General features: G+C 40.6%; 1 protein-coding gene across 1 annotated transcript in view; it reads left to right on the top strand.

The window, feature by feature from the left end:
* Positions 1–18,421, top strand: part of znrf2b (zinc and ring finger 2b) — a 181,020-nt gene that overhangs the window by 113,403 nt on the left and 49,196 nt on the right. The window contains exon 2 of the mRNA XM_063069784.1: positions 1,495–1,590. Coding sequence (XP_062925854.1) covers positions 1,495–1,590 — 96 coding nt within the window. The remainder of the gene's footprint in view (positions 1–1,494; positions 1,591–18,421) is intronic.

Below are 18,421 nucleotides of genomic sequence, written 5' to 3'. Positions count from 1 at the left end.
GCCAAGGTAATGTTCAGGTAGTGTGGTTTACAGACAAAGTTGATTTTTAGCTAAGGTATATAAAAATAATTCCATGTCTACCTTAAAGCCATAGATTCTCACTTAAATTTCAGAGTCTGTATTTATATTGAAAATCACCTCTCAAGACTCTCCACATTATGATTACAGTCATCTGTTCCAGGCAGCATTGCAACCTCTCAATTGCAGTGTGACAAGTTTAAATATTCTCCATTCTAGAAATGTTTTCTCTCATCTTTCCTTATGACATAAAATAATGCTTTTGAAGTCCGTGGAGTCTACTTAGTCACAGACCAATCCCAACCCTACTCCCCCTAATTTTTCCTGTTAGGTATTCTCTACATTCCAGTCATCTCTCCTGGATTTTACTGTATAATTTTCAGAGACTCATTAACCTACCATTCTTTGGAATGGTTTACACGAGCACCCAGGAAAAACTCCACACCCGTATACACCTTAGATCAGGATACAGCCCCAGTCATGAGCTGTAAGGCAGCAGCTCCATAGCTGTGTCACCGGTGCTACCCACAGTTACAGATACATAATGGGTAAGGATGATGCAAAGTCTCTAGAACCTTCTGTTCACCAAGATGTATTGAAGTGATATGTCCGTGAGACCCGACATGGATTGGGAGACCCTGTTGTCAACTATCTTTGCTTTGCCCACCACAAAAGGCTGGATTTCCCGGTGGCCACTTATTTCAATTTGATTCTCCATTCCTGTTCTGACAAGTTTCTCGCTGTCCTCCACTTCTGGCACAATGAGGCCACATGCAAGTTCGAGGAGCAACACTTCATATTCCGCCTGGATAGCTTCCAACCTGATGGCATGAATGCTGATTTCTCAAACTTCCGATAGCTTCCCCCCTCCAATCCTCCCCCTTCTCTCTTCTTCTATTCTTTATTCTGGTTCCCCTCTCATCCCTTCTCTTCTCCTCACCTGCCCATCACTCTGCCGGGTGCTGCTTCTCCTTCCCTTTATTCCACGGTCTACTGTTCTCTCCTATCAGATTCCTTCTTCATTAGCCTTTTACTTCTTCCACCTCTCACCTTCCAGCTTCTTACTTCATTCCCCATCTCTCACCCACCTTCCCCTCGCTTGGTTTCACCTATCACCTGCCAACTCATACTCCTTCTTTTCTCCTCTTTCCTCCTCTTTCTTCCCTTTTCCTTTCTAGTGATGATGAAGGGTCTTGGCCCAAAGCGTCAACAGTTCATTTCCCTTCCTGCTGAGTTCCTTCAGCTTTTTGTTTGTATTTAAGTGAGATTAGCTTCAGTAACCACAGTTTATGTACTCACAGGAGCTAAGTGTTGATTTGCATTGTCTGATAGAGAACCTTTCAGTACCTAAAAATATTCTACCCACACTGACTGGGCTAATGTATGGACTGGTTCTTGTATAAGGTGCAAATTGCATTTATCTAAATCTGTGTTGAATTTAATTGATTCCTTTCTTCCCCCCTCTTTTTAAACCAGGTTTCAAATGTCCTGTGTGCTCAAAGTTTGTTTCCACTGAAGAAATGGACTTGCACCTTGTAATGTGCCTGACCAAACCTAGGGTGACCTACAATGGTAAGTTGTATCATTTTCTTGAGCTTATTCATTGTGATCTTATGTCATCACCAAAGAATTTAATTAAGCTGATAATTATAGCTGTCAAATGTGCAGCTCATTTTGACACTGGACCATATTTTTGCATGGAAACTTCCTGGATTGCTTGTTTTGTAGTCTGTTGTCTGTTAGCTATGGACTTGCACCTGTTTTCCACACATAGTGTGCAGATGTACACCATGCTTTGCAAAGACATCAGTTCTAAGACTATCAGTATCAGAAACAGAATCAGAATCATGTTTAATATAACCAGCATATGTCGAGAAATTTGTTCATTTTGTGGCAGCAGTACAATGCAATACATAATAAATTTAGGGGAAAAAAACCTGTATTACCCTAAGTATGTATATGTATCCTAAATAGTTAAATTAAGATAAGTAGTCCAAAAATAGAAATTTAGAACAAAAGCAACACCCACCGGTCTCAGCCCCAAATGTCGACTGCATTCTTTTCCATTGAGGCTGCCTGGTTTCCTGAGTTCCTCCAGCGTTTTGTGTGTGTTGCCAGATTTCCTGCAACTGCAGGTTTTCTCTTGTTTGTAATCAAAAAAAAAAGTAGTGAGGTGGTGTTCATGGGTTCAATATCCATTTAGAAATCGGATGACAGAGGGGAAGAATCTGTTTCTGAATCGCTGAGTGTGTGCCTTTAGGCTTCTGTACCTCCTTGATGGTAACAGTGATAAGAGAGCACGTCTTGGGTGGTGGGTGTCCTTAAAGATGGGCGCCACTTTTCTGAGGTGTCACTTGTTGAAGATTTCTTGGACACTACAGAGGCTAGTACCCATGATGGAGCTCACTAATTTCATAACTCCCTGCAGCTTACTTCAGTCCTGTGCAGTAGCCCTCCCACCCACCCCCCCCCCCCACTAGATGGTGATGCAGCCAGGTCAGAATGCTCTCCACAGTACATTTGTAGAAGTTTTCGAGTGTTTAGGTGGCAAACCAAATCTCCTCAAACTCCTGATCCAGATATCACCAATGGATTCGAGTCAAGATGAATCAAAATGCTGTTGGTTATGAATAGTTATTCAGGGAAGAAAAAACTACATATGAGTGTGTGAAGACAGTGGTTCAGCAAGTGATGAGTAATAATGGTGATGAAATGGGCACAGAATGATGATCATCTAATTTATGTTTCCATGTGCATGTGTACACCATCTGCCACTGTGGTTGAGCTGATAATGGAGAGCAGTTCATGCTGTTGAAATATGGCCCAATACCAGTCAGCATTCAAATCTTGCACTGATGGAAAAATTAATCCTATCCCATCAGCAGCTGCAATTTATTGTTTTCTATTTCTGTCTCTTTAGTCTTGGGTCCCTATAAATGAGCTTCTTGCATCACTTGTTAATTAGAATTGATCATGCGGTGTGTGGATTCTTTCTATTTCCTTAACTGTTCCTTCCTTCAGTTTTTAGATATTGCCTCTTGTGCTGCAGGGACACCAAGTCCACAGACATCTCTTGGGTCGCTATCAGATGTGTTTGTTCAGACCCAATTGTTTGCTGAGGTTGTGCTGAGAAGGAGTTCTCTCAAAGGACAAGATAGAGTTGTGTTAGCTTGGTGTATATCCTCTGTCAACACAGGGAGATGAACTAATGCATAGAAAGGAAATGCTTTTCTTCTAGTGAAAGATTGATTAGGACTTAGAGGATTTTCAAGGCGATTATAACATCTTTCTGTGGAATGTCCAGATGTTCCTTCAGAAGTACTGAACATAATATTGCTTTCAGAGACCTTTTGGTTGGGTTTGGCTGCATTTCTTTAATGTTGGTAATGACAGTGCCTACTGTGCCATGAATTTCAAACACACAGAATATTCAGAATACAATATGAGCAACACAGTACTGCAGTCAGCACAGCTACTGTTTCACAAGTCCAGCAACCAGGGACTTACCTCTATGCTGACTGCATGGAGTTTACAAGTTCTCCCTATGATTGCATGAGTTTTCACCACATGCTTCACTTTCGTATCAAATCCCAAGGATGTGCGGGTTGCTAGATTAATTAACCACTATAAAATGCCACTACTGCATAACAGAATGGTAAAATCTATGGGGAGTTGATAGGTATGTGGGGAGGATGGAATGGGGCTATAGGATGAGCATAAATAGGTGTTTGATAGTCAGTTTGAATACTATGGGCAAAAGGATGTGTTCCCATGTTATATCTTTTTATAACACTGACTCCATGACAAATTCAGATCCAGACATAAAGGAAATGTGGATAAATGTGAAGTTATCCACTTTGGTGGCAAAAATAGGAAAACAGATTATTATCTGAATGGTGGCCGATTAGGAAAAGGGGAGGTGCAACGAGACCTGGGTGTCATTATACACCAGTCATTGAAAGTGGGCATGCAGGTACAGCAGGCGGTGAAAAAGGCGAACGGTATGCTGGCATTTATAGCGAGAGGATTCGAGTACAGGAGCAGGGAGGTACTACTGCAGTTGTACAAGGCCTTGGTGAGACCACACCTGGAGTATTGTGTGCAGTTTTGGTCCCCTAATCTGAGGAAAGACATCTTTGCCATAGAGGGAGTACAAAGAAGGTTCACCAGATTGATTCCTGGGATGGCAGGTCTTTCATATGAAGAAAGACTGGATGAACTGGGCTTGTACTCGTTGGAATTTAGAAGATTGAGGGGGGATCTGATTGAAACGTATAAGATCCTAAAGGGATTGGACAGGCTAGATGCAGGAAGATTGTTCCCGATGTTGGGAGGTCCAGAACGAGGGGTCACAGTTTGAGGATAGAGGGGAAGCCTTTTAGGACCGAGATTAGGAAAAACTTCTTCACACAGAGAGTGGTGAATCTGTGGAATTCTCTGCCACAGCAAACTGTTGAGGCCAGTTCATTAGCTATGTTTAAAAGGAAGTTAGATATGGCCCTTGTGGCTACAGGGGTCAGGGGGTATGGAGGGAAGGCTGGGTTCTGAGTTGGATGATCAGCCATGATCATAATAAATGGCAGTGCAGGCTCGAAGGGCCGAATGGCCTACTCCTGCACCTATTTTCTATGTTTCTATGTTTCTATGTTTCTATGAAATGGAAAATTGTTCAGGTCTCGACTCAGGAAATAATAGTGCAGTTTACCTACCACTAAATTTTTGATTTATTTTTTGTGAGAAAGAAGCTTTCAATTTTAGCTTGCTTTAGAGAATTTTGGATTAGTAGAGTATACAAAGTGGTGTGGAGCATCACCTTCTCCTCTTCCACTCTGATATCACCCTGACAATTCAAATCTGTAAAATCAATGCATGGACTGCACTCCAGGCAGAGAAAGTCCAGGTTAAATATGCAGATCGGACACGAATGGAACCCAGTCTGACCTGCGACTTTAACAGGAGAGTTGTGAACTCTTTCCCCACCAAGTCGAGGCTATTTAGAACGACTGTAATGCTAGAAAATAAATTTAGATTGATTTTGGTTTGCAAGTGAACCTGCTGGGAGTAATTTCCTTTCTTTTGCCTCGGAGGATATATTGAATCTTCCCCGCCCCTTTTTCATTTCTTCTCTTCTTCACTGATTGCAAGTTCAATGCAGAGCACATGTCTTGTTCTGGGGACTGTTCCCTGTTTAGGAGGTCAGAGGGAGGAATGCTAACAAGACCCAGGTGTTATAATGGTGCCTGACTTGTCTATTGATTGCTTTACCAGATAACACCTCCACATTGTGACAATTTGCAGAGGTGAGTGAAATAAATCCCCATGAGCTAAAGTTGTTAACGTATCGGCTTCCCCAGCCATTTCGCTTTATGCACCCGAACAGAAAGTGCATCCTCTGCCTACCGAATAAAGGCTTTGAAATGAAAAAGGATTTCTCCTCCTTTTGTTGATTGCATTAAAATGATGTTGACAAAGAGAGATTTCGTCAGATTCAGAAGTGGATGATTTCTTCTAATCTGATGACTAGAACATCATTTTTTCACCCTTTGTGAACTCTCTTAGAAAATCAGTGTTTCAATGTAAGCACTTCTCAGAAGATTTATATCCAACAGTGAAGTTGTTTATAAATCTGTTACATCAAGAGGTTTTTGTTAGCACATTAGCTTCACGCAGCTGTAAGAACAATTTGATTAAACTCAATTCCGTCTGTTTTGTGCTAGTGTACCTCTGAGAACAACTCTCAGTCCTTGCCTTAACATTTGTCGCACCGGGGTGCACGGGTTACCAGAGCTGCTTTTTCCGTGGTTGGATGGTACAAAATTAGTCTCTCCAGTCACAGCTCAAGTTTAGAAGGGCAAATTTAAGGCTCTTTGGTTTTCCAGCTTCCACCAAACGAGTAGAGCATTTTTGGTGTGTGTTTTGCTCTGATACTTCATTCGCATCCTGATCCATGGCCACTTAAGCTAGTTTTAAATATCCTTCGAAAGATATTGGTGGTATCTTGTGGCAATTGTTTGTTGATGTTGGTACCTGACCAGTCCCAATCTGTGAGAATGGATTATTTTAGAAAATCAAAATGCAGGTGATGCTGGACATCTGAAAGGAACACAGAAGCACTCTGCAGGTCAGGCAGCGTCTGTTTGAGGAGAAAATGTCAATGTTTTAGATTTGTTGTAATATCTTTGACCTAAAATATTAACCCTTTCTCTTTTCACAGAAGCTGCCTGACCTTAATATGTTTCTGGCAATTACTGTTTTTGTTTCACTATGTATCTCAATATTTTTCACTCTAGACTCATTGACGTTCTCTCCCCCTCCATGTTGAACAGAGTTCTTGAAGCCCAACATCCACATTCTTTATGAAAAAAGAGCTCTCGCAATCAGCCATCTTTGCATGAAGATTTGCCTCTTGATTCCAACTCCTAAATGCACTGTCTCTAATTATGTCTTCTCATGGTTCAAGATTGTTTAATATCATTTCCAAGACCCAAAGTGTAAAGAAAACCAAAGTAATTACTGCAGCATAAAAAAAAGCAATGAGTACAATAATAAAAAAGCACAATAAATACTATATTTGTGCATTAGATAGTTTATAGACATATACTGATTGCTTGTCCATGAAGTTGTGCTGGACACAGGAGTGTTTATACACCAGGTGACTGACAGGAAAAGATAAAATAGTGGTATTGGGGATGTGGAGAGGTGGCTAGTCAGTGGATGTGCTGATCAGCCTAACTGCTTGGGGAAAGTAACTGTGTTTGAGTCTGGTGCTCCAGGCATGGGTGCTACGTTGCCTCCTTTCTCATGGGAGTGGGAAAAAACTGTCCATGAGCAGGATTGGCGGGATCTTTCATGATGTTACTGGCGCTTTCAGGCACCTTTCTGTATACATGTCATTGGTGGTGGGTAGTCTGGTGCCAGTAGTGCGTTACGTAGTTCTGACTACTTGTTGCAGAGCCTTCCTGTCCAATGCAGTGCAGATTCTGTACTTTGCAGTGATGTAGCCTGTTAGGGTGCTCACTACAGTGCGTGTAGAATAACATGAGTACAGATATGCATAGTCCAGTTCTCTTCTGCCCCCTTAGAAAGTAGAGGTGCTGGTGTACAATACTTTCCTGGTTATATAGAATGTGCTCTGGGCTCTTGAGAGGTTGTGCAAGATGTGCACTCCCAGGAGTTTGAAACAGCTGTAAGGAGCGGTGTCAGTGGTGTGATTTCTCCTGAAGTCGATAACCATCTCCTTTGTCATGTTGACTATGAGGAAGAGGTTATTTGCCTGGCACCAGGCCTTGAGCTCTTCCACCTCCTCTCTGTAGGCCGTCTCGTCATTGTTGTTGACAAACCACACCACTGTCATGACGTCGGCGAACTTGACAATGTGATTACTTGGGCGTTTGGCCATGCAGTCCTGTGTGAGAACAGCAATGGGCGTAGCACGCAGCCCTGGAGGCACCTGTGTTGAGGATGATTGGGAGGGAGGAGTAGTTGTGAATCCTGACTGAGATCTGTTGCTTAGGAAGTCCTACACCCCGTTGCAGAGTGGTGTATTTAGACAGAGGAGTAGGAATTTGTTCACCAAGGTCTGTGGGACAGTAGTGTTGAATGCCAAATGAAATCCAGAAACAACATTCTGACACAAGTGTCCTTGTTTTTGAGGGGTGTCAGGGTCAAGTGCATGACAGATGTCATGGCACATGTTGTGGAGTGGTTCTTTTGCTCAGAGAATAGTTTCTAATACCAAGCATATTCGTTTGCATTCTACTCTCAAGAATTAACCCCTTTAACTATCCAGGATGTTGGGTATTGTGAATTTTTTAGGGTGCTATTCTTTCTTGCTGTGTATGTTCACACTCGGTTGTGTTAGACTTGCATGCCTGGGAAATTCAAAAACTTCAAAAACATTTGTCACACTAAAACTAGAGTGACAATGCAGAATGGTGGTAATTTGTCTGACATTTGCACTGATTGTAAAGACAAATTCTTCCCAGACATAAAGAAGAGTGCTGGGAATACTCAGATCAAGCGGCATCTGTGGAGAGTGAAACAGAGTTAATGTTTCAGGCTGTGACTTTTCATCCGAACTTGAAGACCGTGTTTTAAGTTACAGAGAAGTGAGTAGGGTAGAGAGAACATAGGGAATGTCTGATAATAGGGTGGAGACTGGAGTTTTTTTGCTTCTCTTTTCAAAAAGGCTCATTCCACCCATGAAATGTAAGCTTTGGATGTGTGTTGATTGATGTATTTTACTTTAGTTACCATTCCAATTTCACCAAATAGACATTCAAATGTGAAAAGAGGAAAGGTACAGTGAAGCTAGATAGAAAAAGATCATATAAACAGATGTGAAGGATAAGGTAAAATAACAATAAAATAGCAAATGCATTACTTAACTATTTCCCTGTATAAAAAGGGATGTTGCATTCATAGAGATGATGGTTTGGATCTACCAGAATAAGTGGGAATCTAGTTATGGGAAGAAGGTTAAGGCACAAGCAGTGCTTTTGTGGAGCACCAAAAGTGAAGAAGAGGTCCATACAAGGTTTTTAAAGCCGTGATTAGTTCTAATAAAGAAAAAACAAAGTCTATGTTGTGTCCTTCGGATAGAACATTGTTGGTAAGGAGTCAATATAAAATTGTCACAGAAAGTGAGCAGAAAATCTCCAAGAAATATCTTTGTGGTATATTGCTGGAACATGGAATGCTTATCCATTGAATGTGGAAAAGGCTGAATTCATTCAGCCTTACAAAGGAAGTATAAATATACAGTGGATTCCAGTCAATTCGTGCGTCGCTTAATCAGTGCAGCCACTTAATCGGGACAGCTCTTAAAGAACAAAAACTAACCAAGAAAAAAGCGAAGATTCTGTTTGTTTATTTGGGACGCTCTTGTTGCTGGACAGTTTCTAGCTAGTTAGTTGTGTGAATTCATGTGGCTATTAGTCACTACACAATACTTAGAGCAAATAGTTTTTAAATAGCGTCAGTTGAATGTTTGTGTTCAGAAAGCAGTGATTTTTGTCACTGATAGTTGGTGAGAAATAAACAGCAAGCTATTTTAGAACCGTTTTGTTAACAATGGTTTCAAGCATTCAGGCTCTGAGATGCCAGAAATGGTAGGGAATAAAAATGAAACTATTTCACTACTTCAACAAATAAGGAACTATGAGGAATTAAATCAACAATCATCTTGCATGTTATAATGAAAATTTATGAAAGGAGTCCATTATCTGCACTAGGTGTCTGCAATGATTCTATTCATTTACATCAATCAAAAGAACATGGCAACATACACTGGATGATATCCTCCATCAGTATACAATTTGGAACTAACACACTATTTTATAGTACTCTAGTAACATTGGTAGTGTTCTACTTTGTTCTGTATTTCATTTAAATGCATAACTTAGTACTCAGTTAAATGGTAGTTTGTCTTTTTTATACCTTTTTAACTATTCCCATGAAACTTCAGCTAATTGAGGCAGCCACTTGATTGGGCCAAAATGTACTGGTCCTGATGTGGCCCAGTTATCTGGAATCCACTGTATATTAAAAACTAGGAATATTCAAGACTGTGGGCATGACAGCAACCAATATTGGTTTAGAACCATGCTAACATGGATTCCTTGAACCAAAATATTACCATGCAAGTTTTTAAGAGTACCTCACCAATTGGTGTTGAGGAAAAAAGGTTTGTGTTGAGTACTAACAGAAGTTTTAACAGAAGTTTTAACATTAACAGAAGTTTGGAGCAGTTTATTAAAAATGAATGTCGAATTTTAATTATATACGTACCACAACAAAGTGATGTGAATAAATAACAGAGAAACAGGCCACTTGCAGTATCCAGTACATGCTGTTACCTAGGTTCCACCTGGAAGTCCTTCCTAAAGTTCTTTATTAGCATAACGTGGTTCTGCCTTCTTCCTTAAGTATTTGTCCATCCTCCCTTTAAATACGTCAATGAAATTTGCTTCAGCTACTTTCTGCAGTAGTGGATTTCACATTCTCACCACTGCAAGTGAAGACATTTAAAAAAAAATCTAAATCCACTATTTGATACCACAGTGACCATTCTGTATTTATAGCCTCTATATGATCATCTTCCCACAACTGGAAGCAGACAATCTATGTCCATTAAAACCTTCCATTTTAATAAAAACCTTAATTAAGCTAACTCTTAGACTTTTGTTTAAAATGAAAAGTAACTCACTCAATTTTGTTTATCCTTTCATAATGGATATAATCTCACATAATATCACCCTCAGTTTGCACTCTGTGCAGGGTCTACTGTCCTTGTGTCTTCTTTTCCTGATTGCAGGGAAGTAAATATTGCTGGGATGAAAAGATTTCCTTAGCTAGAAGGAAAGCTTAGGATTCTTGCAACAGGTAGAAGACAAGGATTAGGATAAAATTTGTTAGAGGTTAGTTCTCAACGCCAATTCACAGTCACAACTAAAGTAATTCCTAGTTAGTTATTCTAAGGATCCTGAAGTTGCTGTTCGAATGCAATCATTGATGTATATATCTTTGTTAAAATCAATTAATAATTAGAATGTAAATAAGATTAATTGAATACAATCTGCATTAAACAAAAATTGATTGAGACAGTAATCGCACATTTTGGACCCAATATATGACCGAATTCAAATACCCTGAGATGTGGTTGCAATCATTCTTAGAACAGCTTGGAAGCAAGCTCAAAAACAGCTTACATTACCCTAGCAACTTAGGCTTGTAGCAGGAGCATACGAATCTAAATTTAAAGTACTTTACCCATTCCGAGAGACTGCATCTGACAGTTAACTAAAAGTTGTCAGCTGACCCAACGAAGACATTTGAGGTACGTTTGGAAATGAGCTAAGTATGTTCTAAGGTGTAAACTAAAGTCAGGTGGAAGACACAAAGTTTGTTTACCTTAGAACATTCATGAATTAACCTAAAAGATCTGTAAAAAAAAAGATGCTGGACTTCCTGATAAGAAGCTTTAAGGAAGTTTTCGGCTTTTACTAATTTGGATCTCTGACTACATTGACTGCATTTAAATTGGAGATATCGGCTCCCCACTGACCTTTTTCTCCCCAAGACCAGGGGAAAGGTGAATAGATAACATAAGGGAACATGCTGTTGGTCTTTCCAAACATCAATTACTGTCTTGAACATGGCTAGTCTCGTACACAAAGTCTTGTAGAAGCAAATCTAACGTTTGTGCTTTTGTACTAGTGGCCAATGTTGTCCATGGGCCATTCAAGCATGTCTGAATTTTGTGACAGTGTCATCTAAAATACGTGCAGCATGTCATTGTCTCCTAACATGCTCATTTTGGTGCCTAAATGGCAGGGAGGATTGGTAAGCAACGAGTTTGTTTAGGGAGCATGCGGGAAGGACGACTAGTTTTCTGATAAAAGGCAACACAAATGTTACGTGGCACCATGAGAGCTTAGTAGTGGATTTAATTTAGTAAAGCCTTGTTCCTTTTACATGGATCTGCCTTAGTGAACTACTCTATATGTTATAGGTCTTGGTTCATACAAATCAATGCCTGCTAACTCCATAAGATGACACAGTCATAGTCATTTCCTATTTCACAAGTCTATCTGATACAACTTCCTTTTATTATTTTTGGATCATTGTTTTTCTGCCATTTTTGTGTGCGCGCACGTGTGTGTGAGTGTGTGTGTGGGTGTGTGTGTGTGTGTTTATGACACAATCGTTATACTTGTGTAACCTAGTTACTTGTTGTTTGCTACTGCCAATCAGATGTTGTTTACTTTGTCGTATTCAGATTGCTGTCCCATGAGGAACAAGAACTTTGGAACAAGAGAGCAATTAACCTAGGAATAGAGGGCAGTGGTTTTGTTTGCAAATTAGTAAGATAATAATACAGTTTTCAAAGGAATAGAAATTTACTTTCTTTTGTATGTGACAATCATCTCTGATTCTTTCCAATTTTTCAATACTTTTTAGTAAAAATTGTTAAAAAAAAGTAAGAACTGAAGAGATTCTGCTGATGCCCTAAGTCTTTAGCAACACATCCAGAATTTTGGAGGAACTCAGCAGGTCTGGCAGCACCTATGGAGGGGAATAAACAGTCGATGTTTTGGGCTGAGACTCGTCATCAGGGCTGGAAAGGAAGGGGTCAGAAGCCAGAATCCAACCCAGTCCTGATGAAGGGTCTTAGCCTGGACAAATAGCCTAATTCTGCTCCTATGTCTTATGATTGTATGAAAACTTTGACTATTTATTCCCCTCCATAGATACTGGCTGACCTGCTGAGTTCTCCCACATTTTGTGTGCATTGCTGAAATGTGATTATTTCAAATCTATCAGAGTCAGTTTGTAATTTTGTGAAATAAAGTTAAGCAGCCCCAAACCCCTGTTGCACATCCCCATGTTGGCCTTAGCCCCAACCATCATCCCATGTTCAATGCTTTTCGATGTTGTCCTTTAATCTCTGAATCCGAGCCAGTTCCGTCCAAGTGGCTGATGACTATTCTGTAATGGTGTAAGTTATCCAGTGCCTGTTCCCAGAGGAAAGATGCAGACCCAAACCAACAAGAAAAAGAAATTGTGGATCGTAAGTACATCAAGTACCCTGTGGGAGCTGGAGTATTGATGGACATTATCTCTGATTACTGTCAGACTCAATATCAGTAAATTAATTCAGCCAGAAGCAACGTTTCTAGAATGCAACATATGGAGCAATTTCACTACCCTTGTCCGTGCTATTGTACCTCCACTATGCAATGAAAAGGATGTTATTTTTTGTAACGTTACTAATCGTTCCCAAAGGATAACTGTCTAAGGGGTTATGTCAGTGAAATGGATGCAATGTAGACACTCTGTAACTTAGGACTCCCGCTGTAAATTTTAGTTTTGAACAGATTTGGAGGCTGATTTATTTATTTTTTTGTAAATTTGAACTTCCCTCTTTTTGCAGAGCTTTTCATTTATGGCCACCCACAATTGCCCTTGTTGAATGATGTTGAGCTGCCTCCTTGAAGTGGTACAAACCCATCCAGTGAAGGTTCTCTCACAGAGCAACCATGTAAGCTATTCAGGATTTAGACCTAACACACTCTATGCATCAGCACACCGAGGAAAGGACATTTGACGGTCAAGCATTAAACCCAGCACAAAATTCATCCCTTCCCTTCATGGGATACCTGGAAGCAGGCACTTCCTGGTACTATCACCAGTGCTGTCTCTGCATCTCTGCTAAAGCCTTTGGAAGGATTTGTAAAACCAATCTCAGAATCCTCTCTCAGGCCAGCATCACCATCACTGGGGCTACAGTTAAATCCAATTAGTTCCATCGAGGAGGTCTCATCATTCAGATTCTGATCTGAACCATGTGAATGCGGTAGATGAAGGAACAAAATCAAAAATATCCTCAAAGCCTTTTTGAAGAAGTTAAACATCTCCACTAACTAGTGGCAATCTTTGGCCCATATCAACCCAAGGTAGACTTGGAGCATTTGGGATGACATTGAGAACCTGAAGTCCATGTGTAAATGGCAAAAGGAAAAGCCGGCCTTGCACGGTATCAACATGCCCTCTTGTCAGGCAAGTCTGGCTCAAACTGCAGAAGTTCATAGTTCCACTTTAGTTTAATTTGTCATTCAAGAACCTATGGAACTAGTGCAGAACCAGCGTCTGCACTTGATACCAGCAGATAAGCTAGGAAGTGAAAAAAAAGGAAGAAAACATTTGCAATGCCTCCTTATGGAAATGTTGACTGTAAGTAGTACAAGTATTAGGGCAGATGACCAGATATCTGGACAACAATATGAGTTGAGTCTACCTTAAAGGGAAAAAAGAGGAAAAGAGACAGGGGTTTAGAGAGATCCTGCTTGAGTTTAAGACTCTGGCAGTTGAAGGTGCAGATACAAGGGGTACAAGGAGTAGATATAGGCTTATTCAAGAGATTGGAAGTGTTCTAAGAATTATGGAATTGTGGAGTTGCAGATGATGGTGGAGGTGTGGGAAGATGAGGGAAGTTGAGGCATCTTTTACCTTCATAGATGAGCCATCATGGAGGGAGGTGATGGGCAAATGGGGCTTGACATGAGAACAAGGATGAGCTGGTGGCCCCCAGGTCAACAAATTATCAGCATGTTTCGAGATTGGGGTTCTGCGTGGGCACGAGGCATGAGAGTCCTCATGTGGGATCCCCTGAAGGTGAACTTGCAGATTGAGTCGTGGGTAAGGAAGGTAAATGCAATATCAGCATTCGTTTCGAGAGGACAAGAGTATAAAAGCAAGGATGTAATGCAGAGGATTTATGAGGCATAGGTCAGACTGCATTTGGAATATTGTGAGCAGTTTTGGACCCCTTCTATAAGATGAGATGTGTTGGCATTGGAGAGGGTCCAGAGGAGATTCACGAGAAAAGAATCTCTTCTGAGAGGAATGGAAAGATTAATTTATGAAAAGTGTTTGGGTCTGGGCTGGGGTTTAGGAGAATGGGGGGGGGGTCTCATTGAAACCTATCAACTATTGAAAAGCCTAGATAGAGTGGATGTGGAGATTATGTTTTCTCTTGTTTGTAGACTAATTGTACCTCACCTCGCACAATACAAAACGAGGCCATTTAACCTTTCTCTGTTGACTCTCAGAGTAAGCTCTTCAGTTGCTCTAACTTTACTTCCCTGTAACCTATTCCCTCTCACGTGCCCGTCAAGTTCCTTGAATTGCCTGCTGCACAACTATACCAGGAATAACCGATATGGCCAATTGACCAGCATATCTTTGGGATTTGTGACACCCCAGGGGAAATTTATGGGAGCATAGAGAAAATATGCAGGTTGCAGTAGTGTGATCAGTCGACGGGTATGAGTGCTTTAATAGAGAACACTAGAGGGGAATTTTGTTTAATATGGCGAGGCTGATGCATGTGCAGCCACCACACAGTCCTTGACAGATCAGTGTCAGGGTCCTGTGGCATAGGATGCAAGGTGACTGGGACCCCTTCAATGCTGCAGCCTCTTTCCTCCTTCACTGTGTCACCGTCCCTCCTCTGTTGAGGTCTCGTTTGGGCTGCACTTTGTCTGGATCCTGCCGCTTGAGCTTACTGTCATGGGTGACCCGACCAGAAGCGAAGCCCCCAGACAGCATCACTTGTGCGGTCTCAGGAACTCACAAGTCACTCCGCCACAACAAGGTGACAATCCTCGGAGAAGGATCGTCATGCAGGTGGAACCAGAGGTCAGGATTGAATCTGGGCTACTGCAGCCCTGGGACAACTGTACTAACAGCTGTGCTAAGTGAATGGTGTATTCGTACATCTAGTGCATCAGCTATCCACGTTAATTAATACTTTAGAATTATTTTATGATGGACCAAGGATAGATGATATAATAAAATACTTCATTTAAAATGACATTACCTAGTAGTAAAATTCAGGTTCAATGTTATTGAAATGTGTGTTAAAGTACACCCATTTTGGCTTGTGTTTATATCAATACCACTAAGCTTTGCTCATTATTGATTGAGCGACCTTTAATATGTTGCAGTGGCTATGCTGCAGATCAATACTGGTCCAGTGGTGCATTCTACAGTGCTTTATTAATTCTTTACTGGTTTCCACATGGCAGACCGAGTTAGTGACAATCAAAGTGACCTCATAAAACAACAAAGGTTGTGCAATCTATAATCCTTCTGCTGCTTTGCTCTCTCGATTTTTCTTTTGTCTGGCCAGTTGAGTCATTTTGATCCCAGTGCGCTTGTTTTGTAAGCTAACATGGGTTTAATTATTGTTTATGTAATTATAAATAATTGCTTTAATTTGGGTTTACTTGTAGACAAGATCTTTGACTGATATCTTTATATATAAGTGAATTGGTTGGCTCCCGCTAAGCTGCGTGTTCATCATCACTAGGACATCGTTTGCCCTAGAGGTGAGCATTCAGTCATTACTTAGAATGAGTACAAACTGCAGGAAGCCAACCTCTGCGTGATGCAGAAAATGCAAAAATAATTATTAAGAGCCTCTTAAGGCTGCGCACCTTGCCCCTACTTCACTCACTATATGTATACATATCCAAGATTGTGTGGCTGGGTATAGCTCCAGCTGGATGATTCCCCTCAGTGTTCCTTTTCTTGTCCAGATTATTTCTGCCTGTGTCTCCAGAACTCAAGTTCTCTTGTCAGCTTAGTTGTGTATCAAGACCAAACTTCCAGATGAGTCATGGTACACACTACTTGGAATGCAACCCATCCTCCTTGATCATTTTCTTGTTCCTGTAGTGATGTCCTGACCCTACATTAAGATGTTTAATGCATCATCTATCCGATATTAGATTGGCCTGTCAAAGTTTTATCTGTTTCTATATTGTTTGCTCAATCTCTCGGGATATCTGATTCCTTTATGATAAATTCTGGCTATTACACTATGATTTTGCTGCAATCTACGTTCCTGGAAATTTGTACTCAGATCAATATAAAACATCTCTGAGCAGCAGAGAGAAGCAGTGTAGTTCACTTCAGTGTTCTGGCCAATGTCTATCCTTCAGCCAACAATGCTGAAAAAACTCACCATTGCCACATTGCTGTTTGTGGGATCTCGCTATATGCAGACTGTTGGCTACATTTCCTACAGTACAACAAACGCGCATCAGAATCTGTTTCATGATCCATGAAAAGCATTGCAGAGTCTGTAATAAAAATAAACACATTGCAGCAGCAAATTATGTTTCTTTTATTGTCCCTTCTCGAACACCAAATATAAAACCTGATAGAACAACGGTGGGTAGTAAAATTTCTCTGCCAGACATCAACCTGTTTACTATGAAGTCAGTTATGAAGCATCTGATGACAACCCCCAACACACACACCAAAAAAAAATTCAGACACATCTCATTTAGATCAGATTGCTTTTAAACACAAATTGTCTTTTTAGGTCTCTCCTACAGATGCTCTCTACAGTGAACTGATTTCCCTCTGCTTGCTGCACGCAGTGGTATATCACATTTAAGAAGCTTGCTGGAGCATAACTAGTTGTTGGGTGTCTTTGCAATTTCATTTTTGCTGTACTCAGTAAGCTGCAACCTGGTGACCACTCTTTGAATGTATTGCTATCCTTGGTTTGAGGGAAAGAGAGACCAAGAAGATTGCAGCCAATAACGTTATTGGCTATTGGCATTAACTATTAACAATAAGTAATCTGCTCTCCCTCTTTGACTGGACTCATGTGAGGTGATAAAAATCAGTAGTATATTAATGTGGTTGTTTTTGTCATCTAATGAAACCTGTGAGTAAATTTCTATGGCTTACTTTCAAGAAATAGTTGAACTAATCTTTTCTTAGCCTTCTCCCAAAAATTCAAAACCACTCAGGTGATTAAACTTAATATTTTAGATAAAAATTCATACCTTATCATTTTTGAAACCATTATTTCTCAAGTGCTAATTCTCTTAAAATGTAACATTAATGACATATAACTTCTACGACTCTTGTACCTTATGTGTTCTTCAGATGGGCAGGCGAGAAAATGCCTTTCAATCCTTGACTGGAACTTTTCAAAAGTGCTTAGTGGTCACCCAGAGCTATAGGTTTTCCTCCCGTGAACCACAAGTGTAACTGATCTCTTGTGGATGTGTTCCAAAAATTTGGTCCCCCTGACGCAGTGTGTCTATTCTCAAAAACCCAGTTTTAAATCTGGGTACTGTGCATACACTGTGCAAGTGCATGGAGCTCATGGGGCAGAGATTGCTTGGTGGGACTCATCTCACGTGGCATGAACTTCTATCCCCTGCAGGGAAAGTAGTCAACAGTGGAGGACCAAATGCTGAAATAGTTTTTAAATGGAGGGTCAAGTCCTTCTCTGGCATTTGTTACAGAGACTGCAGGGTCTTCCTTGAGGTAGATTCTTTAATGATTTATTCTCAGTGATTACCACCACCAAAAGCACTCCTTGCTGCCCTTTGGCCTTTTCACACCATTGGGATGTTCATTGGCACTTTGCAGCTAATAAAGAAACCATAATGAGGCCTGCATCCATAACCCTCTGACTCAGCAGTGAAGGCCTACCTCTGAATAATCCAAAGGAGATCTAAGAACAAAGCAGGTTTACGGGATTATTTTCATTATACATTCAGTACTTGTTTCATCTGTTAGTGATTTTTGGGTTTAGGTCATTTACATTTAGCAAATGACTTTGGCCACCAGTCTTCTGTTCCCTGACAATGTACTGTGGATTTAGTTTGTAACAATGCATTTCCTAAAAGCTGTGAATACCAGTTCAGACGCTGTTGGCACCTGGGATGGATGTGAACCAGAAGGTGTGAAGTTTGCATGTAGTTTCAAAGACAGCATTATCTATACTTTGTAAATATGGATTGTCCTTCATGTTAAGCTCGTAAAATACCAAATAATTGTATTGTGGATTCAGTTTGGAACAATGCTTTTC

Source organism: Mobula hypostoma, chromosome 17 (genome assembly GCF_963921235.1).
Source record: "Mobula hypostoma chromosome 17, sMobHyp1.1, whole genome shotgun sequence".
Taxonomy (NCBI): Eukaryota; Metazoa; Chordata; class Chondrichthyes; order Myliobatiformes; family Myliobatidae; genus Mobula; species Mobula hypostoma.
The sequence above is the reverse complement of the archived record's forward strand: the minus strand, read 5'-3'. Positions and strand labels throughout refer to the sequence as shown.